This window comes from Arachis hypogaea, chromosome 1 (assembly GCF_003086295.3).
Source record: "Arachis hypogaea cultivar Tifrunner chromosome 1, arahy.Tifrunner.gnm2.J5K5, whole genome shotgun sequence".
Lineage (NCBI taxonomy): Eukaryota > Viridiplantae > Streptophyta > Magnoliopsida > Fabales > Fabaceae > Arachis > Arachis hypogaea.
Genome location: NC_092036.1, coordinates 98,935,092 through 98,957,947, shown reverse-complemented (window position 1 = coordinate 98,957,947; position 22,856 = coordinate 98,935,092). Strand labels below are relative to the sequence as shown.

The 22,856-nt window shown below is 36.1% G+C and overlaps 2 protein-coding genes across 4 annotated transcripts; one reads left to right on the top strand and one right to left on the bottom strand.

The window, feature by feature from the left end:
• Positions 1 to 8,974: 8,974 nt before the first annotated feature.
• LOC112701868 (uncharacterized) lies at positions 8,975 to 19,331 on the top strand. 3 transcript variants are annotated; one of them, XR_003810934.2, is made up of 21 exons: positions 8,975 to 10,190; positions 11,163 to 11,497; positions 11,613 to 11,692; positions 11,968 to 12,055; positions 12,167 to 12,348; positions 12,581 to 12,717; positions 13,475 to 13,541; positions 13,914 to 14,061; positions 14,181 to 14,295; positions 14,587 to 14,662; positions 14,757 to 14,939; positions 15,273 to 15,433; positions 15,853 to 15,958; positions 16,362 to 16,566; positions 16,663 to 16,934; positions 17,158 to 17,279; positions 17,586 to 17,753; positions 17,848 to 17,940; positions 18,176 to 18,249; positions 18,485 to 18,538; positions 18,619 to 19,331. XR_003810934.2 is itself a non-coding variant. In XM_025752660.3 (21 exons), the coding sequence occupies exons 1-21, from the start codon at positions 9,145 to 9,147 to the stop codon at positions 18,917 to 18,919; spliced, it is 3,987 nt and encodes a 1,328-aa protein (XP_025608445.1). In that variant the 5' UTR covers positions 8,975 to 9,144; the 3' UTR covers positions 18,920 to 19,331. The 3 variants fall into 3 exon arrangements, 2 of the variants coding, with proteins under 2 accessions (XP_025608445.1, XP_025608437.1); XM_025752660.3 differs by having other exon boundaries at positions 15,856 to 15,958; positions 17,586 to 17,730; XM_025752652.3 differs by having other exon boundaries at positions 17,586 to 17,730.
• An 878-nt stretch (positions 19,332 to 20,209) lies between these two features.
• LOC112701849 (probable clathrin assembly protein At4g32285) lies at positions 20,210 to 22,702 on the bottom strand. Its single transcript, XM_025752633.3, has one exon. The coding sequence runs from the start codon at positions 22,328 to 22,330 to the stop codon at positions 20,429 to 20,431; it is 1,902 nt and encodes a 633-aa protein (XP_025608418.1). The 5' UTR covers positions 22,331 to 22,702; the 3' UTR covers positions 20,210 to 20,428.
• Between the last annotated feature and the right edge of the window lie 154 nt (positions 22,703 to 22,856).

The following is a 22,856-nucleotide window of genomic DNA, read 5'->3' as shown; positions in this document are numbered from 1 at the left end:
ATCACAAAATTAAACAAAGCCTATCTTATATTATATCAACATACATTACTATTTGATAATGAAGTTCATAAATCAATACTTAACTACCTAATTTATAACGCATAATTAGTTATGGTTTTGTATATACCACAAGAAGTTAAGTTGCATGATGAGATTTATCATCAATTTAAAATTCTAGCAAATGAATTTAACTAGTGAAAACTATCACATAAAGTAGAAACACATGTGAGTGTAAAATAATAAATTAATAATTGATAAGGTGGAGATTAAGGGTTGCAATGAATGTGCAGGGAAGACATTGATGAGAGTAAAGGGGTACGTCTCTGCAAAGCCCTGAGGCCCTGCAAATAAATAAATACTATGCGCAAAGTCCTCTTTTCTTCTTTATATTTATATTTATATTATTTTAGAATCTTATTACTAAAAGGGATCTACACATGGTGTTTATTGATTTGGAAAAAGCGTATGATAGGGTACCAAGAGAGGTCTTATGGAAGGTTTTAGAAAAGAGGAGAGTAAGGATCGCATATATTCGGGCAATTAAAGACATGTATGATGGGGCCACAACTAGTGTGAAGACTCAAGGTGGTGTGACAGAGGAATTCCCTATTGGTATAGGATTACACCAGGGATCATCCTTAAGTCCATACCTTTTCACATTAGTCTTGGAAGTACTCACAGAGCACATCCAAGAGCCTGTGCCATGGTGCATGCTTTTTGCCGATGATATCGTCCTTATGGGAGAGTCAAGGGAAGACCTAAACAAGAAGTTGGAGTTATGGAGAGAAGCTCTAGAAGTGTATGGTCTGTGCATAAGCCGTAGCAAAACGGAATATATGGAATGTAAGTTCAGTCTGAGAAGGGAAAACTCCAATATAGAGGTGAAAATTGGAGAGAATACCTTACGAAAAGTTAAAAGTTTCAAGTATCTTGGGTGCATCATACAGGATAATGGAGAGATTGAACATGATGTAAATCATAGGATCCAAGCAGGTTGGTCAAAATGGCGGAGTGCATCTGGTTTTATATGCGACAAAAAAGTGCCTTTAAAACTTAAAGGTAAATTCTATCGCACCGCTATAAGACCGGCTATGCTGTATGGTACGGAGTGTTGGGCGGCTAAAGGAGAGCACGAACATAAGCTGAGTGTGGCAGAGATGAAGATGTTGAGATGGATGAGTGGTCACACGCGATTGGATAAAATAAGGAATGAAGATATAAGGGAGAGAGTTGGAGTAGCACCCATTGTGGAAAAGATGGTTGAATCGCGTCTCAGGTGGTTTGGACATGTGAGAAGAAGACCGATAGAACATCCAGTCAGGAGGGTGGATGAGATGGAAGATGGACAAAGGGCGAAAGGCAGAGGAAGACCTAAGAAGACCATCCATGAGGTGGTCAAACGAGATCTACATGTAAACGGTCTCTCTGTAGACATGATACATGACAGAGCACAATGGCGTCGTTTGATTCATGTAGCCGACCCCACTTAGTGGGATAAGGCTTTGTTGTTGTTGTTGTTGTTGTTGTATTACTTACTTGCAAGTACACAATTACTAAAGCCAATGAGTTATAATTCAAATGATATAATCTCTTCATACTCATCTAAGAAGTTGCAGATTCGAATTTTTCTATATTTGGTAAAAAAAAGTACACAATTGTTAAAAAAAAACCGTGAATTAAATACTAAATTTAAATAAATTTTAGGTTTTTTTAAAATACTTACGTTCAGATTTTGACTTAATGAAACTTAAAAGTTTATTTACATTAAATTTTATCATTAATTTATTCTTTAATAACATATTGATATACTAAATTAAAGATATTCTTAAAAAAAATTAGAGGATGAATTATTTTTTCTTATATATTATTATATACTAAGTCTAACTGCATATGTATTTAACACATGAAATAATTTCTATAAATTAAATATGAAATATTATATTTGAATTAAATTTTAAAGAATTAATTTATCATATTTTGTTATTCTCATAGAATTATAAAATTTGAGAAATACTCATCTATTTAATGCACATTCAGAAGCTTACTTTTATGAAAAAACTTTAACTATATATCAGAATAATTAAATATATAATTATTTGTCAAGAGTAATTATCTAAATTAAATATTGACATAGCAAGATGACAAAGTTTTGGATTCAAGTGATTTTTTATAAAAAAAAAAGTAATATTTTGTGAATATATGTATGATTTATGTGGATGAGAACAGGCTTTTAGCACAAGTACTGGTGCTGGCATGGGCCTTCCCCACTTCTCTCACAATCTCATCTTTCTTATGACATGCCCACTCCACACACTGTACAAAGCTATGATCCTTTTTCAGTTTTTATGTAACAACTTTTGTCCCTTCACCATCCCCACTCTTCTTTTTTTCCCCCTTTCTTTCCTTTCCTTTATGGTACAGTACTTGCATTCCACCAAATTAAAATTAAAGCCTAATGTTTCAACAAACACTAGCTAGTGTGTAGTGTTATCCCCTCTCTCTCTCTCTCTCTCACCCTCTCACTGCTTATTTTGCTCTTTCATCTTTGGTACTTTTAGATTCTTCACACTTCCCCCAAGTACACATTTCAATTTGTATTACTCCACAAAGGAAACAATATCATATTAATAATTCATAAAGGGATGCTATTTTGTCTACCCTAATTTCATCCATTCCAATACCATACATACATACATACATCTAATATAATGGTGCATGTTATTTTTTGCTTGGTTTCTCACAGTATTTTTTAACCCGTCGCACTAAAGATTAATTCGTTGCGAAATGGAATTACTGCATACACAATACAGTATTTGAATTCCGATACTTGTTGAAGCGGACTAGTGAAGTAACCATTAAATCAATCCAACTTAATTTAACAATAGTGTATGTTATGGTTGAAAGAAAAAAATGACAAAAATAACAAAGATTTTTTTTAATGGATAATTGGATAATTATAAGGTGGGCGGTGTCAATTTATTTTTGTTAATTTTTAAAATAAGGTTAAATATTTATTTTCATTTTCTCTTTGTTATATAATTGATTTAATATAATTAAAAATCAAACTCACTCAAAAATAAAAATCTAATCGTCCTAAAATTACGGTTATAGAATTCAAGTACCATAAAAGTTATAATTTTAGGGGAAGTTCTCGTACAGATTCATAAAACATCTTTTTGTAAAGACGCTTAAATATTATTATTTAACGTATTAATGAATCGGTTAATTTTTAATTTTGTTAAGAAATTAGAATAAAATCGATTTTTTATAACAATAACAATAAATCTATTTTTTTAGAAATTTAATTGTATTTTTAAATTTTTAGAGATTTAAATGTTTGCAAAACAAAAAATTAGGAATATATTTATCTTTTTCAGTTTAGATTATGTAATTCGATCGGATCAAATCGGTTGTAATAATTATAAGACAGATAATTGGGTTTATTATTATTATTATTATTATTATTATTATTATTATTATTATTATTATTATTATTATAAACCGATTTTGTTATGGTTTATTAAAAAATAAATTATTAATCAGTTTAATAAAGATGTCCAATAATAATATGAAAACATCTTAAAAAAATATTTTTAATGTCTTTATTAAAGTGATCTCCATAATTTTAACGATAATTAATCATTTTATTTTATTATTTTATAATTTTTTTACCTTAATTTTTTAGAAATTAACTTTCTTAAAACTTAAAAGGCCCTAGAGATATTTTTATTCTAAGGGAAAAAAAGTTTGTGGCATTGCACATAATCATTATTGCTCATAATAAGTCAGTTTCCTTTGTTGTTTCTCAGGTGAATATCCCCCAACCAGCAAGCATGCTCACTGTCGGAAGCTCTTTATAATTAATTATTATTATTATTTTTTATTTATATAATAACATTGGTAGTAACGGTAATGATGGAATACATATAAACTATATCAGAGAATCTTATTTTTCTTGTGTATTGCTTAATGTATATGCAACATTTTTCAACCATCATCTGCTTCATTCCAAAATATCCATGTGGTTGCTTACAAGCTCAAATTTTATCCGTGAGGCTGCTCTTCTGTTACAAAATCCATTACAGCATCTGGAATAGGGGTGGTAATGGAATAGGTAGGGCCAGCTTTTACATTTTTGTCCTACTTGATTTCACATCGTATTATAATAATTTGCATAAAATTTTTTTATCTGTATGTAGTAAAAAATTGAATTTTAATTCGATTTTATAGATATTCGTTTTATCTCTACTTATTTTTATAATTATTAAAATTTAATAAATAAAAATAAATTTTAAAATTTATATAACTATTATTATATATATAATATAAATTAAAATTAAAATTTAAATATAATATAATATTATTAATTATTTTATATATATTACATGTATTGATATAGTAAAAGTGAATAAAGATCATATTACCTAAATTCTGTTCTATCTCTGCTAAAAATCCACCCTAAACAGATAAAGATGGGATAAATATCCACGAATTAATAGTGCTACCATCCTTAATCTCCATTCTCCAACGGCAAACAATTTCATATATCAATTGTGCTCTCATTAAATAAAAAACATTATTAAAATATTATATTATTAAAGTTAATAGTCGATAAATATTATTAAAATATAAAAAATGAAAAGGATGTGCTAATTCAAGACTTAAGCTTCTCTTTTATTTTCTCAATTTTTCATTCTAATAGCACAAAAAAGAAGATATATAAATTCTTATATATAAATTAAAATTTGAATTTTATTTAAAAATATCTATCATTCATTAATAGATTATTGTATTTGAATTTTTAATATTTATTTAAATAAATAAACAGAATAAATTTATCATTTTATCAATTCAAATTGATTATTTATGTTTATGTGTATATTTTAATAAATATAATTGTTTGAATCAAATAAACATTTTAAGTACACTCAATTTTCTATGGAAATTCAACAATGTTCTACTCACATAAAGCTTTGCCCATAGGCCAAGTGTATGCATATGTATGTGGACAAAAAGATATCTAAAGATATTTTTGGTTTGATTTTGTGTTAAGTGTTTTTTATTAGTTGATTGTTATAGTATTTAAAAGTGTTTGTCTAGCTTATTAAAAAAAATAAAATTAATATTTAATTTTAAAAATATAAAAATAAATAATTATTAAATATTTAAAATGTATCATAAAAATTAAATTAAACAAAATTTAGATACCAAACTATAAACACCATAAAATTCACTTTTTAGTTTTTACTTGGGCAAGAAGAGAGAGAACAGATGGAAAATATGCATCATGCATGGATTCATATGGATGTCATAAGAATAAACAATATGACATAATTGATGAGTGGTGAGGAAGGGTTTGTATGTAATTGTAGTCCCCCAAATGCTTGGTGCCTTTCAATTTCATTTTTATGGTATTTATGGCGGGGGTATAGGCAACACCGTACCAAGCCTAAAGACAAATATAGCTATGAAAGCTACTTCACTCACTCTCTCCACCATCACCACCAAGCAAATTAAACATACTAATATTACATCCAACAGGATAATATTAAATGTTTTTAGAAAATAATTAATAATATATTTTCTTGTTTATATGCTAGTGCTTAAATATTATATTAAAAATAAAAAATGAGTGGTTGGGCATGTTTTTAGTAGAACATGCATAAAAAAAGTATTTCTCTTCTCCACTAATCACTTCCTTTTCTAGCTTTCCACGGTATAATATGCTGAGATTTTTGTTTCTTCTTTTGTGAAAAGTAAAGATGGAAAATGATGGTTGTTTTCAATTTTAATTTAAAGTGACACTATGGTTGCATTGATAATAACACCTTATTATTATTATTATTATTATTATTATTATTATTATTATTATTATTATTATAGGCACTAAATGTATTTTTTCTAATTTCTAGGTATTAATATAATTTGTTAATTATAATATTATCATTATTATTTAATATTTTCATTATTTAATAAAATTAATCAGATAAATTAATCTGTGAAGAATAACAAATTGGTTTTAAGTTTTAACTTATAAGAGAGACTAAGAATGAGTGAGAGAAACATAGAAAAAATAAGAGAATTATACTATAATTAGGAGTATGATGTAATAATGTAGGATATGCATGGTGTAATTGGAAACTCTATTTTTTCTCTTTGGCCCTAATTCTAGGAATTTCTCTTCTATTCTCTCTAATTATCTCTAATTCTCTCTAGTTCTTGATACAAATTTGTATCAAAAAAAATTCTAGATGATGCTTTGCTTCTGGATTGCTTTGTGGGTGGTCTTCATCCGGAACTGAAACGGGAGGTGAAAGCCCATTCACCGATCTCTTCATTGCAAGCGGTTTCTCTTGCCAAATTGTTCGAAGAAAAGTTTCTGCCCCACATCCAACGCTGGCATTCTGTCGTTGCTCAGACACCGCAACCGCCGGCTCGACCTACCACCACCCTAGCCCCAAACCACTCACTATCGTTTTTCCTGCACAACCACCGCCTCAAAACCCTCCACTGCTCCCCACTCCTCCAAAGCCTAACACAATGCGCAAATTAACCCCAATGGAAATATAATTTCAGCGAGAAAAAGGCATCTGTTTTACCTGTGACGAGCGCTATTCCCCTTCCCACAAATGTGCTTCCAAGCACTATTTTCTGATCCAAATTGTAGAGGAAGTCCCTATTGACCAAGACTCTGCATTTGAGATTTCTGAAGTGGACCAAATCTCGCCGGTACTAGTTGAGGACAGGGTCGAGCCCCTCCACCTTTCGTACAATGCCATGGCTGGCATCCCTGCCCGACGGTCGATTAGGTTCCGCGGTCTGGTGCACGGCAGGGACATCCGCGTCCTCATGGATGGTGGCAGTTCGGATAACTTCATCCACCCGGCTCTGGTTCGACGCCTGGCAGTGCCGGTTCATCATTCCCCAAGATTCAAGGTTGAGGTGGGCAATGGTACTTTGCTCCAATGCAAGGGTGAGGTTCGTGATTTACTTGTTTCTATTCAGGATCATTTGCTCCTTATATCGGCTTTCGTACTTCCTATTGCTAGTGAGGAGCTGATTTTAGGGGATATTTGGCTTGAGACACTAGACACCCATTTAGTAAATTACAGGAAAAAATTCAATACCTTCATGGTTGGGGCTGAAATGGTTACTTTGCAGGGTGAAAAATATGCAAACCCGGCCCCGACACAATTTTATCAGTTGCGGTATTTGCACATAACAGATGAGATTATGGAAATGTACACACTCCAGCTCCATGAACCGGTTACAGACACCCCCCTCTTTTGGAATTACCTTCTGATTTGGCGCCCGACTTGGCTACTATATTGCGGGATTACTCCGTTGTTTTTCAGGTTCCAAAAGACTTGCCCCCGCCGAGAGTACATGATCACACCATTACCTTGTTGCCTAGAACGACACCTATTAAGGTCCGCCCTTACCGATATTCTCATAGCCAAAAGGCTGAGATTAAGTGGATCGTCGCTGAGATGCTAGCCGAGGGCATCATATAGCCAAGCACTAGCCCCTTCTCTTCGCCCGTGCTGTTGGTGAAAAAGAAAGACGGTTCATGGCGGTTTTGCACTAATTATCGGACCCTCAATCATGCCACCATCAAGGATTCCTTTCCTATACGGTGGACGAATTACTCGATGAATTGTTTGGTGCTCGATTCTTCTCTAAACTCGACCTCCGCTCGGAGTACCATCAGATTCGTGTCAGACCGGAGGATTGTTTTAAGACAGCTTTCAGGACACACTAGGGCTTATACGAATGGCTCGTTATGCCATTTGGTCTGACTAATGCCCCTGCTACCTTCCAGTGTTTGATGAATTTCATCTTTTCTGAGGTCTTACGAAAATTTGTCCTTGTCTTTTTTGATGATATCTTGGTTTATAGTGCTGATTGGCAGTCTCATCTACATCATCTGGTGTATGTCTTAAGCGTGCTCAAGCACCATTCCCTATTTGCCAAACTCTCTAAATGCTCCTTTGGAAAAACACAAGTTGAGTACCTAGGCCATGTAATAAAAAAAATTATTGGTAAGATTATTTTTCGATATCAATATATATTAATTGTTATACATATTAATAGTGGTAAGATTTTTTTATTTAATGTTAAAATAATATATATTGATATAAAAAAATTAATAGTAAAATATAAAAATAATTATTAACGAAATTTTTGGTAAAATCATAATTTAATAATTAAAATTTTTTTAAGAGTATCTTAGAAAAAAATAATTTAATTATTAATTTTTTAAAAATATTTTGATAAAAATACAATTTAATTAATAAAAAATAATTTATTAAAAAGTATTTTGGTAAGCAAAATTTAATGACAAAAAATAAAATTTTTGCTAAAGAATATTTTTATAAAAATAATTTATTTTTTTTAAAAAATAGATAAAATTAATATTAGTCAACAAAAAAATTTAAAATGAATTAAAATTTTTTTTTAAAAGTTATAAAAAAATGTGCATTATATAAATAGACGAAAGAAAAATGTTATTTTAGATCTTTCAGGAAGAGGAAAAAATTTTTCTCTAAAATTAAAATAATTTTCGAAATAAAAAAATGTATTATAAAATGTTTACACGGCTAGTAAAGAATATTTAGATGTCTAAAATTGTGTAAACATACTTCATAAGAAACGAGGTTGATAAAGTACCGTAGTACTTTATAACCCAACTTTGGTGGATTGTGTTTAACACTCTACTAATGACTTGTTTGATTTAATTTGTTGCATGTAAACTCTTGAACAATTTCATTTATGTCGTCTTCTACAAACTACAAGTGTCTCCCTTTATTTGACAAGTTAATGCAGAAGCCTTACTCCAATAATTATTTTCTTTTAGAAACCCTCTTTTAAAAGCCAAATTTGATAATTTATTTGTTAAAAAAAATAAAAATTTGACTAAACTGACCATTAATCTGATTCATATAAAAACCATATAGTCATATGACGTAATTTCGCACATTTTTGTCTAGTATTTTCAATACATTCATCTCTGATCTTAACCAACTAATCCAATCAGTGAATCAAATAAAACATTAGAGTCAGGTAAAAAATAAAAAAGAAAAAAAGAAAAAAAGTATAGTAGTCCGTGTGAGCCAAGCGGAGAAGAAGAAACAGGGAAGAAGAATGATAGCGAGCCCGCGACCGTCACCGCAGTCCCCTAACTCGCATTCCGACTCATCCTCATGGGAGTCCATGCTCCCAGGCCCACCGGGCCGCAACAACTTCGGATCCTCAGATCTCGGCCCGCATGGCCTTCTCGCATTCCCTTCCGGCAGTTCAATCTCCGTCGTCGACACCCGTTCCATGCAGCTTGTCACCGCCTTTCCCATCCCTCCTCCGCCATCTACTTCTTCCTCTACCTCGTCTTCCTCCTCCGCTTCCTCCACCACGACCAATAACGCAACCACCTCCCTCTCTCCCTTCGTCACCGCTCTCCGCTGGACACCTGCTCCCCTCAGCCGCGACCTCCTCTCCACCGAACCCTCTTCCTCTCACCTCCTCCTCGCCGCTGGCGACCGCCATGGCCGCATCGCACTCCTCGACTTACGTCTCCGCTCCCCGATCCTCTGGTTTGACACCGACAACGCCAAGCTAGCAATCCAGGACCTCTGCTGGCTCCAGGCCCGCCCTGACCTCTACCTCATCGCCGCCATCACCGGTTCTTCCATCCTCTCTCTCTACAATGCCGCCACTGGACGCTGCATCTGGAAGTACGACGCCTCGCCGGAGTACTTCTCCTGTATCCGCCGCGATCCCTTCGATGCACGGCGGATCTGCGCGATTGGGCTCAAGGGATTCTTGGTCTCTGTGCTGGCACACGGCGAGAGCGAGGACGGAGTCGCGATCAAGGAGCTTCAAATTCGAACCGATTCTAGCGAGCTGGTTAAGCTGGAGAGGGATGTCGTTCCTGGCGCCACACCGTCGCCGGCTTCTGCGGCTTTTCCGCTCTACGCAGTGAAGTGTGCCTTCTCGCAGCAGTGGAGGCATATCTTGTTTGTCACGTTTCCGAGGGAGTTTGTTGTGTTTGATTTGCAGTACGAGACTGTGATCTTCTCCTCCGCGTTGCCTCGTGGGTGCGGCAAGTTCTTTGACGTGCTGCCTGATCCGAACAACGAGTGGGTTTACTGTGCTCATCTAGATGGCAAGCTCAGCACATGGAAGAGGAAACGGTAAGCTCTAACTATCTTCGAACTCTTTTATATTTGGATAATTTGAATCTCAACTTTGATAAGTTTATGCAAATGCACACCTACATTGTCGAATACAGTTTTTACTTTTTAGGGGTTTTGTCTGTGGTTTTAGTATAGTAACGGAAACATGCTTCGACAATTCATGTGTAGGAACCACCGGTGGATATAGAACAATTTATTTATTTATTAACATAAAATAGCCTTCTTCATCTCTTGTGCTAGCTATCGCTGTTTTTGTTTGTTGATTTTGGTTGTTGTAATTGATTGGAGCGGCAAACATGCTTGGACTCCATGTATTTGAGAGCACTGTATCTCAAATACCTGCATGAACCTTGAAGATGCCGGCTATTGTAGTGCTATCCCTAGCCCAAAATAAATCAATGAGAACATGGTAGATCTATGCGAGAGTTTCTTTTGTTGTCCAGCGAAGTTTGAGTAAGAAAAAAAGGGGGGGTAATTCTAGTTTCTACAACATGCTCTAGTTATAGGTATTAGTCATTTATGCAACTCTAGTTATGCACTTATGATATACACTGTCAAAACATCATTTGAGTTGTTTGTAATCAACTCCTGTTTAAATATGTATAGGCCTTTTTAGTACTATTTTTGTAGTTCAATACTAGATTTGCTCTGTCTCGTAGCTCCTCATATAGATAACCACTTACGGTGTCATTTGACCCTTCAGAGGCCATGTTATGCAACTGTAGTTGTGCAATGTGCATGGTTTATTTAATTTCCAGAATATCTGTGTCTGTAACAGTAAATGATACTGGTAAATCGTAAGCCTTTTCTGCACATAATTCATGAAGTTTCTACAACTCATTGGAGTTACAGACTCCTAATCTCTCCATCTTTCATGGTCAATGGTCTTAAAATGCTGATTTACACAAGTTTTTTTTTTCTTTCCGTCTCCTGTAATCTAAAGTTATTCTTATCTGCATGTGATTACAGTGGGGAACAAGCACACTTTATGTGCTCAATGGAAGAGTTAATGCCATCTGTTGGAACCTGTGTCCCGTCTCCTTCAATACTTTCTGTAATTCTATCCCTATCAGATTCCACACTTCAGAATGTTTGCAAGAATTATTCTGATACACCTAGTTCTCCTTACCTTCACGAGGACTTTGATAATCCTTTTGATTTTTGTGATGAACCCACGATTGTTTCTAAAATACATTTGATCTCCATTTCCGATGATGGAAAAGTATGGAACTGGCTCTTGACTGCTGAAGGTCAAGTAGACACTCAAAAAGAGGACAAGAAGTTGAATTTGTTTAGTGGTGATGGTAGAGTATCCTTTTTAGCTGCCAACTCATTTCTTTATTTATTTGATTAACTCTATTCCGATGCTAACTCTAACTTTGTATATATATACTGCTGGTGGACGGGACCTAAATGTAGGCAGGCAACAGGAGCATCTCAATGATGGTAAAAGGCACCTACCAAGCTCAATCTTAAACCAGGAAGAAATTTTAATAAAGGCAAGCCTATGTTTACAGTGCTTTGATAGATCAAACATCAAATGAGGACACGACTTCAACAATATAAACTTTGATGTTGTTGGCATACTGTCAGTCATAAAATTCAATCATTGCTATGTTTGTGAAAGTGATAAATGTAATGCCATTTAGTTCTATAATTATATTTGTGGCGAAGGCATGATCTACATGAATTAAGTCTCCTACTTTTTTCTATGCCAAAAAAGCTGAAGTTGACTAATGCTAGCAAATGGCTGTGTGTTTTCCTACTAGTGCAGATGAACTTAGTTGGACAGCTTCAGCTGCTTTCTTCAACAGTGACTATGCTGGCAGTACCAACTCCTTCTTTAACAGCTACTCTGGCCCGTTAGTTTGACTTATATCCAAATTAAATATTTGTTCAAATATAGTATTGTGCTAAGTTCATTATGTGAACCATGTTTTCTGCATTGATCAATGAGATAATGCTATATGAAGGTGGAGGAAACTATCCTGCTGTAGCTGTTCCTCTGGTTGCTTTAGGAACACAGAGTGGAACCATAGATGTGGTTGATGTTTCAGCCAATGCTGTTGCAACAAGTTTAGCTGTACATAATGGAATTGTTAGAGGACTACGATGGCTAGGAAATTCCAGACTGGTTTCATTTTCTTATACTCAGGTATATTGTAATTTGGCACTTATATTTGTACATATTTTTTGTTTTCTTATTTCCCTACAGAGTTTGGTCCCATTCTGTTGCAGTCTTGTTTTGTAATAATTTATGTATTATCTATTTGAATTACAAGCTTTAAGATTCTTACTAATTTGTACTTCATTAATCTTTGATACTTTGCTTGAGCATATATATATATTCAGCATTTTCGATGGTTATGTATGTGCTTTCAACTCAGGTTAATGAAAAAACTGGAGGATATATTAACAAGTTAGTTGTAACCTGCCTTCGAAGTGGCATTAACAAGATGTTCCGGGCTTTGCAAAAGCCTGAACGTGCACCAATTAGGGCTTTGAGAACATCTTCATCTGGAAGGTGAATCCTAAATATTTTAATTCGTAATAATTTAGTTACTGAAAATTTCATTGATTGGCCACTTTTTTGTTTCTCCATATCTACACTCATATGGAACTTGTATGCATGATTTAGTACAGGTATGTATGCTTTGTGTAATGAATCTTAGAGTTTATATAAACTGATACTTTAATTCAGGTGTATTCACTTATTCATCCTCCATAACTTTGAGATCTTAGTGAAACAGGTGGGACACAAAATTGTTATTTGTTGCCACCAGGATTTACTTCTTTGTTGGTTCTAAACTACTTTGAGTGTAAAAACAAATTCCAGAAAAAAAAAACTTCATTTCTATCCTTTTTTATTTTCAGACCTACCACTATGATTACTAAGAATAAGAAATAGTAGGTTGGGAAGATGTGCAAGCTCCACATATTCTAAAACTTGATAGCAAAGGAACTTTCTTATTTCTATATATAGGGGGTGTATTATATGAGAACAATGGTTTAGTGGGAGTGAGAGGTGCAAATGTGGGCTGTATAACCATACAAGGATGGTTAGGATTAAAAGTCATTAAAATATCGCATGACCACTTAAAAAAGTCATCGTGACTTCTTGTTCTAATCTTAGTTTTCATGTAAGATTCAATGGTCCAGATTTTATCTTCTTACTCTCATTATAAATCATTATTCTCATTTGATTTACTTCCACATTTCATAGCATATAAATTTTTGATCCTATCATGGTTTTCAGTAGTTTGATATCCTCCATATTTCAGGTATCTTCTAATTTTGTTTCGTGATGCACCTGTTGAAGTTTGGGCAATGACTAAAAATCCCGTCATGGTAAGTTGGTTGATGCACCCATGACTCTCTCTCTCTCTCTCTCTCTCTCTCTCTCTCTCTCTCTCTCTCTCTCTCTCTCTTATTTTTATTTTGATTTTTTTCTTTTGAATATTTGGTCATACATGATCTGATAAATTGGCACTGCAGTTGAATGCTCATGCTTCATCACTCCTAGTTTTTGCTTCAAGTGCCTTCATAATTGCATGTTGAACTTGGATAAACACAAAATATTTTATTTATTTCTTCGAGAAAAGAAAATTCAAAGCCCTATTTTTTGCAGTGCTCTTCCTTTGATCATCAGTTAAGATTAAATATAATGCCTGTACTGTAGAAGCTATATGATTAGCTTGGTGTTCTGCTGTCTCTATGTAGCTTAGATCATTGGCTCTTCCATTTACGGTATTGGAATGGACTCTTCCAACAGTTCCGCACCCTGCTCAAAGTGCATATTCTAAGGAGCAAACATCTGGAGCATCAGATGAAACACCTAACCCGTCAAAGGTTTCCTCACCGGATTCAAGTGGGTTGTTTGCTTGAGTTGCTTAGATGTTTTCAAAAAGATGCTAGTCAATAATCAATGATTTCCCCCCTTTTTGTGCAAGATTAAGATGGCTCATGAAAGTTAATTTCTCTTATCAGAGGGTTCAAGCACAGAAGGATCTCAGGAAGACACTTCTGAAAGTTTTGCATTTGCTCTGGTAAATGGGGCACTTGGAGTTTTTGAAGTACATGGTCGAAGAATTCGAGATTTCAGGTCTTAATTCCTTTTCTTTGAGGGAAAGGTGCAACCCAATTGTTTTTCTTTATATGGATGGTTGAATTTGTGTTGACTGTTGATCCTATTTAATCCTTGTTAAGGCATGTATGATTTATCTCGTATATTTTTTTATCCTAAAAAAAGAGAAGATCCTGTATGTTCTTGTTTCTGCAGTTGTTAATGGTTAGTCTCTGATCTAATGAATTGATTTGCCTTTCTTTGTTTATACGCTACATCACACATGCAGTTCTTCCTTGCTTTATCTGATTAAGTTAGTATTGTCCGCAGACCAAAATGGCCTTCATCTTCCTTTGTATCATCAGATGGATTGATTACTGCAATGGCCTACCGCTTGCCTTATGTGGTATACATCATTACTTTAGAATTGGTTCAGTATATACATATAATCTGAATTCACTCTGAAGTGAATGATAGTTTTGACTAAATTAGTTTTTCAGGTCATGGGAGACAGAATAGGGAACATAAGGTGGTGGGACGTGACAACTGGGAACTCTTCATCATTCAACACACACAAAGAAGGAATCCGGAGAATCAAATTTTCTCCTGTTGCACCGGGGGACCATACCCGTGGTCGTATTGCTGTTCTATTCTATGATAATACCTTCTCCGTATTTGAATTGGTATGATAAGAATTTATTTTCTGGATCGTAGATGTTGTTTAATTGTTATATTTTATTTCATACTTTGCATAAATATTTGTAGTTTTGTGCAGCTTATGATCGGCCTTTTCACAACTTTGCTTAATTCATATTGAACATCTGTCTTGACAGGGCATTGATTGAAGACTAAGAAACTGAATATTGTCATATAATCAAAAATGTTTTCTTTTTCTCCTTTTTAGCAGATTTTCTGTAGCTATTTGCTATTTTGAACACAGAAAAAGTGGCAAAGAATTTTTATTGTTTTTACACACTGAGCAGTTCTTTTAATTATTTTGTCATGTTTCTTTTCAGGATACACCAAACCCCTTAGCCAATTCACTTTTGCAACCACAATTTCCTGGAACACTGGTGTTGGAACTTGATTGGTTGCCCTTGCGAACTGATAAAAATGACCCACTGGTACTGTGCATTGCAGGAGCAGATAGTAGCTTTCGCCTTGTTGAAATTAATGTGTAAGTACTTTATGAACCACCCTCTACTTGTGAGCTCCTTCGCTTCTTGGTGGTCAAGATGGAAACATTTATCTTAGCATTGATTTGATTGGATAAAAAGTTATTCCTCCTGTTGTGGTGCTGCTGGCACGTGGGGGTGGGCGGGTGGCAAGGGGAGGCAAGAATCTTATTGTGACATGGATGCAACTGAATTATGAAAAGAGGAAATTTTAAACCATCATGCATCTCAGTTTTTTTTTAAAACTTGAGTGCATGTGTGCATAGTTTTTCTCGAGCTCAAATTATTCATTATGTTTCAAAACTTGGTGTTCTCTTAAAGATCATTTAGGGTTTGATGCAACATGAAGTTGATAATTGTTTTCTCAATTATCGGGGGATCTAAAGCGAATGACATGGTCTTTTTTTCTTTTTCTCTCCAGAAGTGATAAACGATTTGGTCGTGCACCCCAGTTCAGAAATATAAAGGAAAGATTCCGGTCAATGCCTATATGCTGTCCCATACTCTTTCCCACACCACATGCCCTGGTAGTATTCCTGCACTAATTTACTGGTTTTACCAACATAGCTGAATATCATTATTTCGTGTTGGATTTTGTAATGATGGAAGCATTTGAAATTTCAATGCATTGCATTCTTTGGTAACTTAAAATTTTGTTTCTTTTAATCTTCAACAAGCATTACTAATTAAAAATTAAAACTAAATTGAATATGCTTCATTCTTGTGTTTTGACTTTTGAGTCACAATTAGGGCTTCATTCTTTAGTCTAGGTTGGACCATTATTTACTTCTGGTACAGGTTGTATACATCATTTTAATCTGGTTTTTCGTTTTCGTATTTCTTTTCTGCAAATGCATGTCAAATTTTACTTGTCTCAGCTCCTTGTTAATTATTATTTATTGCTTAAGTAAATCTTTGCTAATGCTACAGGCATTACGCATGATATTGCAATTTGGTGTTAAACCTTCTTGGTTTAATACTTGTAGTACAACGATAAAGAAGAGGCCTCACTATATTCCAGGGACTCCATCATCTACAGGGGATCTTCGAACATACATGATCGGCATACCATCTCTTGGTGATTCTGTGGTGCCAGAGATGCTTTTAAAAGTACTGGAACCATATCGAAAAGAAGGTCTATCACTCTTCTTATGCAGAGTTTTCTGATTCTGAAATTTCGCTATTCAACGATATATGCTTTTGGTGTTTACCAATATTGCCATTTCTTAAGGTTGCATACTTGATGATGAGAGAGCCAAGTTGTATGCTACTATTGTGGATAAAGGCTGTGCTGCAAGGTTTGCCTTCACAGCTACAATATTTGGGGAATTCTCGGAAGCTTTGTTTTGGTTACAGCTGCCTCAAGCGCTTAAACATTTGATGAAGAAGTTACTGCGAAAGCCTCCCCCGAAAGCGCCAACAGCGCAAACTATCTCTGAAGATGACGAGACATCTTTACTATCTAGGATATCGTCAAAGGGAAAACAAACAGAAGAAATGGGGGTAAGATATATTGTCATTGAAAAACATCCATCGTTTAGGTTTCTGAGTAGCATCTTTCACATCAGGATCCGTTGCTCATAGGTTCCTGAGTAGCATCTTTCATCGTTTAGGTTTCTATCAGCTGACCTGGTTTTTAGTTTCCCTCACTCCAATTGTTGTTTGAATAGATTCCTTTTAACATAATGTGCCAAGGTCTTGTAAGTGACTTCATTTTCTTTAACAGAGTCAAGGTCAACTAAGGATGATGGCTTTTGACCAAGAAGAGCTGTGGAAAAGCGCTAGTGAACGTATTTCTTGGCATGAAAAATTAGAAGATGAAGAAGCTATACAGAAACGTATACATGAGTAAGTAAATATCTCGTTTCGATGATTATCATGTTGAGAGTACATGAGTGGATATGGCTTAATTCAACATACTAATGTCTCGATGTGCTAATTTGAAATCATAGTAGTTCAATACACTGTATATAGGTCTTATCCATCCCATGTTGATATATAACCGATATTTAGTTGTACGCGAGTAGTAGGAATGAGTGCAACTTTGCGGTTATATGACTGAAACTGAAATTTTGTTTGTTTACTAGTTTGAGTAAGAATATTACCCTTCTAAATATATATTCACTCGGAAATTCCTGAATTCACTGCAACCAGGCTTGTGTCAGTTGGCAACCTAGAAGCCGCGGTTAGTTTATTGCTTTCTACTCCCCCAGAAAGCTCTTACTTTTATGTGAATGCACTTCGTGCTGTTGCTCTCTCATCTGCCGTTTCAACGTCTCTTAATGAACTTGCAGTGAAGGTGAGTATAACTGGCACATGCAGGTGATTAGGTATTTAAAATTCGATTTATTTTTTTTTGACATCAAGAATGTAATTCTTGTATTCAGTAATTTACAATATCAGGTCTATTTTTTAGGTTGTTGCAGCCAACATGGTGAGGGCTGACAGATCACTTTCTGGCACTCATCTTCTCTGCGCAGTTGGAAGACACCAAGAAGCATGTTCCCAGGTGAGGCTGCATTTATAATACAATTCATGTATTGCTTTGCTTTCTTAAAGTCACTGTTAAGAGTGCCAAATACATTGAAACAAATGCGCACAACTTCTAAGATATGTTATCTTATGGTTAACTTTTGAAGTTGTAAACAATGGCTTTGGTGCTTGATGGATTGTGTGTGCAATATCGATTTCAATTAAAAAATTATTGAAGTTATTAACATAATATGCTCGATTTTCTTATGCAGCTACAAGATGCAGGGTGTTGGGCAGATGCTGCAACCTTAGCTGCTACTCACTTAAAGGGATCAGATTACGCAAGGTTCATACTCATTTCTGAAACAGATTTCTAACTTCAACTCGCTACATTTTTGTTTTAAGTAATCTATATTTGACGTCATAATCCTCACTACCCTGTGCAGCATAGCTACCAAGTTTCTAGCTGAATGATAAAAACAATTTCACATTAGTATTTGTAATATTGTGTCTTGAACTTACTATACCTGTTGTCTAGTTCTTGAGCTTTCCAGATTCTGACTCGTAGTTGATTCTTGCAGGGTGTTGCAAAGGTGGGCTGGGTACGTCCTACACACTGAACATAATATCTGGAGGTACCATTGCTTTGCATTATTTAAAACATAACACATTATTTGACCATTCACTCAATTTGAGTTCAAATCACCCAATGCAGGGCTCTGATTTTGTACGTTGCCGCCGGCGCACTTCAAGAGGCATTGGCAGCTCTTCGTGAAGCACAAATTCCTGACACAGCTGCAATGTTTATCCTTGCATGCCGTGAAATTCATGCAGATATTGTTTCCAACTTGGGTATTGTTGATGAAGATGAATTAAGTTCAATAGGCCATAATCTACTAACTTTGCGTGCCTTAGATCCGAAGAATGAAGATGTCATTGCCGTTAGTGAATATTTTGGGCAATACCAGAGGAAATTGGTCCATCTCTGCATGGATGCGCCTCCATACTATGAATGAGTGTATGGGGCTTTGATACGATGCATTTCGATATCCATGAAACAAGTGAAAAGAAAGCTGTAGTTTGATTTCCATTCAGGTGCTGCCTGCATTCATTTTTCTTATTAAGTTATTGGCAGCATTCCGAAATGGAATGCACCGAACAGAGAATGCCTTTTGCTGTAGGGACGTAGAATCTTGTAGGTAGCATGATACCATAGTCTTTTGTGAAACAAAATCCGATGGTCGCAGTCACCAGCGATTGTTTCACGCTACGTTTCTCGAGTTCAGGTTGCAATAGCATGGTTGAGTGTTATGTTGTAGCTTGTGTATACATTTTTGTTGCTAACAAAATCATAATTGTATTTCTATTGAACGGTATTTGATTGGTAGTTGAAAAGGTTATACCTTTTATTTTATTTGACATGGAAAAGGATATGTCTAAAGATGCATGATGCATGGAACTGAGAAAGCTATATAATTAATAATAGTATTTAATTCTTGTCGGTGTTGGATAATACATTTGTCGGTCGCGTGAATCGTTCTATCTTACACCAACTCTGTAGCGGGCTGATGGGAAAGACACGACGCCTGCTGCCTTCGATGAAAGCATTTTTTTTTTAAAAAAAAATACAAATTATAGACGAAGGATAAAGTAATGTCATTTCATATATGCGATGTAAACAGGAGTTACCATTGCCAATACTAAATTAGAGGGACTTAAACAAACGAGTCTTACTAAGAGACAATAGACTATTTGTACAATATGTACAATAAACTATTGAGTTATAAAATGAACATTTCTTATACTATCTAGAATAGCTATCCGAATATTAGGATAATAAACATCTTCCTAAAAACTTAAACTAATTTTGGAATTCACTAAGGATTAAACTCTTGACCTTTTGAATCTAGCGTTTTAATACCATATTATGATACCATTCATCCCAAAATGGAAAAAGATAATACTAATGATTATATTTCTAATACTCCATAAACTTCTATTATACAAATATTCCATTGGCTCCTCATACTCTCCCTAAACAAATTACATAGGGTTTCTCGTTAGCGTCACTCATTAATGACAATAGGGTTCAGGCTTCGGGCGGAGCCAATTTTTATTACGTCATTGCCCTGGTCGTTGTCCACCTTGTAATATTAGTATCATTTTTAATGAAATCACGCCAATGCGGATGGAGATGAGAAACATACAATGATGCTATAGCTAGGGGTTGTTCGTCATCTATTACATTCTGTAACTATTATCGTTAATCTTCAAAGAAAAGCATAAAGAAGAAAGAGTACACAACATTCATAATAACAATTATTATTATTGTTGTAGATTGTAGTATGTAACTTAATACTTGACAAGTACAAAACTCTTAAATATGTATAGATATCCCCTCTGGCACCTGGGCAACCGCATTGCCAAACAAACTTAGATACACCACACAGCTCGTAGAAAAGAAAGAAAAAAACATAGTTTGGCGCAAAAACAAAGAGCCCCAATAAAAAGCGAACCAATGCAAGTCAAAAAGGTGCATGGTGGTGGTATCCACCACCAACACCAAACTGTGGCATTCCATAAGGCATGATCACAGGTTGAGGGCCAGCAACATAGTAGCCAGAACCAGCAACCCTTGCTAACCCCACCTGACCCTGCATCCCATCTCTCCCATACTGCTGCCATACTTGTTGCTCCTGCACAAGCAAATGCTGCTTCCTCTCCATGTCTGCTATTTGCACATAAGACGGCGGCGGCACTGCCAGCGACGCTGCGAACGGATCCTGCGGCCCTACTGCCTGCACTGTTCCATCCGGGGCAGGCAGAGCCAGAATGGGCGTGGCGCTCTTGCCGGGTCCTGGGAGTGCCACACTGCTAGCACTCCCACCACTCAGTTGATTTGTGTTCACATGTTGCCTCACAGCACCTTGATCATACATCCCATTCAGTAGCAGTGGATCAAATCCACCTGCCAAATCTGCTTTTTGCTTCGACAAGTTGCTACTTGTCTCTACCAATGCAAGTTCCCAATCTGCTTTGCCAGGTTCAGCAGCAGGCGTTTGCCATGCTGAAGTCACTTCAGGTTCACCATTTGAAGGGAATGCCTCCCAAGAACCTTCTCCCCTCACTGCTGCTTGTCCATTGAACAATGCCAATGCTAGTTTATTCCCTTGCTCATCAGCTGAATTGCCATTGTCCCTTAAATCCACTAAATCATTTGTCTCCTTATGAGTAGGAGCTGCCGGCTTAGGCTGCGCAACAAACGAGGGCGGCGGTGCTGGTGTGAAGTTCTCAGGTGCCGGGAGTGCCTTCATCTCATTGATTTCTGGCTCTGTCTCTGTCTCTTTCTCTATGACAGTTACCTTGGCCTGTTCTATGTTCCTCTCAGGACTTTTTGCTCTAATAGTCTTCTCTTTCAAGAAACCCTCAAGTGTGGCGAGAAGCTTATCCGTGATTCTCTGCACTTCAGGGTACTCAGATGACCTTGCAATTCCCATGTCCTTGCACCAACTGTAGAAGCCAACAAGCTCTTCCATCGTCTTGGCCGCGCCAACATAACAATCAAAGGCCTTTACACAATGTGCATATTCCATTTCAGTGAACCGATCCAACAACACTCCCAACACATCACACAATTCCACATAAACCTTGAAGCTGTCCCTCACAACCTGGTAAAGCGCAACTAGCACAAGCCTACTACTCTTGGCGGCGCCACTCGGCCTACAACCTAAAACACGGTCGAGGATCCGAAGCAAATGCTTCAACCTCTCCAAAACCCTCTCAGATCCCATCTCCCTAACAGGGGTCACAACCTCATTCCTCGGATTATGCTCTCTTCCATATGACTCACTCACATCACCATAAGACCTAGTCCTCCTACCAATTCCAGAACCAAACTCATCCCTAAATTCACCATCACCACCAGATTCACCACCACCACCACCACTTCTGAGCATCCTCTGATAAGCCACAAACTCAACTTTCTCATCAAGGTACAATGCATAAACCCTGACAAAACCGGCATGATCCCAAGAACTTGAATGAGCCTCGTCCCTGAAATCACTCATGTTAAGGATCCTCATCCCTCTGCGTGTTGCATACACAAGCTCTTCCTCAAAAAGAGGGTGCCCATCAACGAGAACCCTATGAACAAGCATAAGTGCCTTGACAGCAACAATCCAATCACGCGTCTTGGAAAGCCTCTTAGAAATCGTGATCAAGCATGCATTGACGTAGCCCCTTGAATGCGAAGTGAGGCTCAGGATTTCCCTTACGTACTTGTCATCGGCGGGAACCTCTTCGTGGCTTGTGGCTTTGACGACAAGGACTTCGAGTTCAGGGGCCAAATTTCCGGCGACTTTGGCGATGCTGATGCTCGTTTGGTCCTTAACTACACCGATTGCCTTCCGGATCGTGCTGGATGCCATGGCGGGCGTGATCGATTTTTATCTTGTTGGATCGGAATCGGATCAAAAAACGAAACTTTTTCGAAATGGGGGAATCGGGTATCGTTTAGTTGAGTTTCGTTTACCTGTTTTGAAGAGTCAAAATCCGTGAATGAGAATGAAAGATCCGTTGACTTTGATCATAACATCTTAGGGATAAGAGAAGAAGAGCATTGGGATGAAGAAATGAAGAGCGGTGTGAGCGTGTAGAGTGAGAGCGCGAGAGAGAGAGAGAGAGAGTCTCTTTGTGTCTGTGATGAGTTCTATGGCGTTAAGTTTATTGGAGTAAAGAGAGAAAAGAGAAAAGGTTAAGACAAAGCAGAGATTGCGAAACCGCGTAATGAACGGAGAATCCGATTTGAGTTTAGATTTTTTTTATATATTAGATATTTAATTAGTATTTGAAATTAGTAATGTTAAGCATGCTTTGCTTAATTGGTTGGCGCAGAACGTCGTCGTCTTAAGTCTTAAACCAGACACGCTGACGTCACACTTTGCTTTCTTTTTG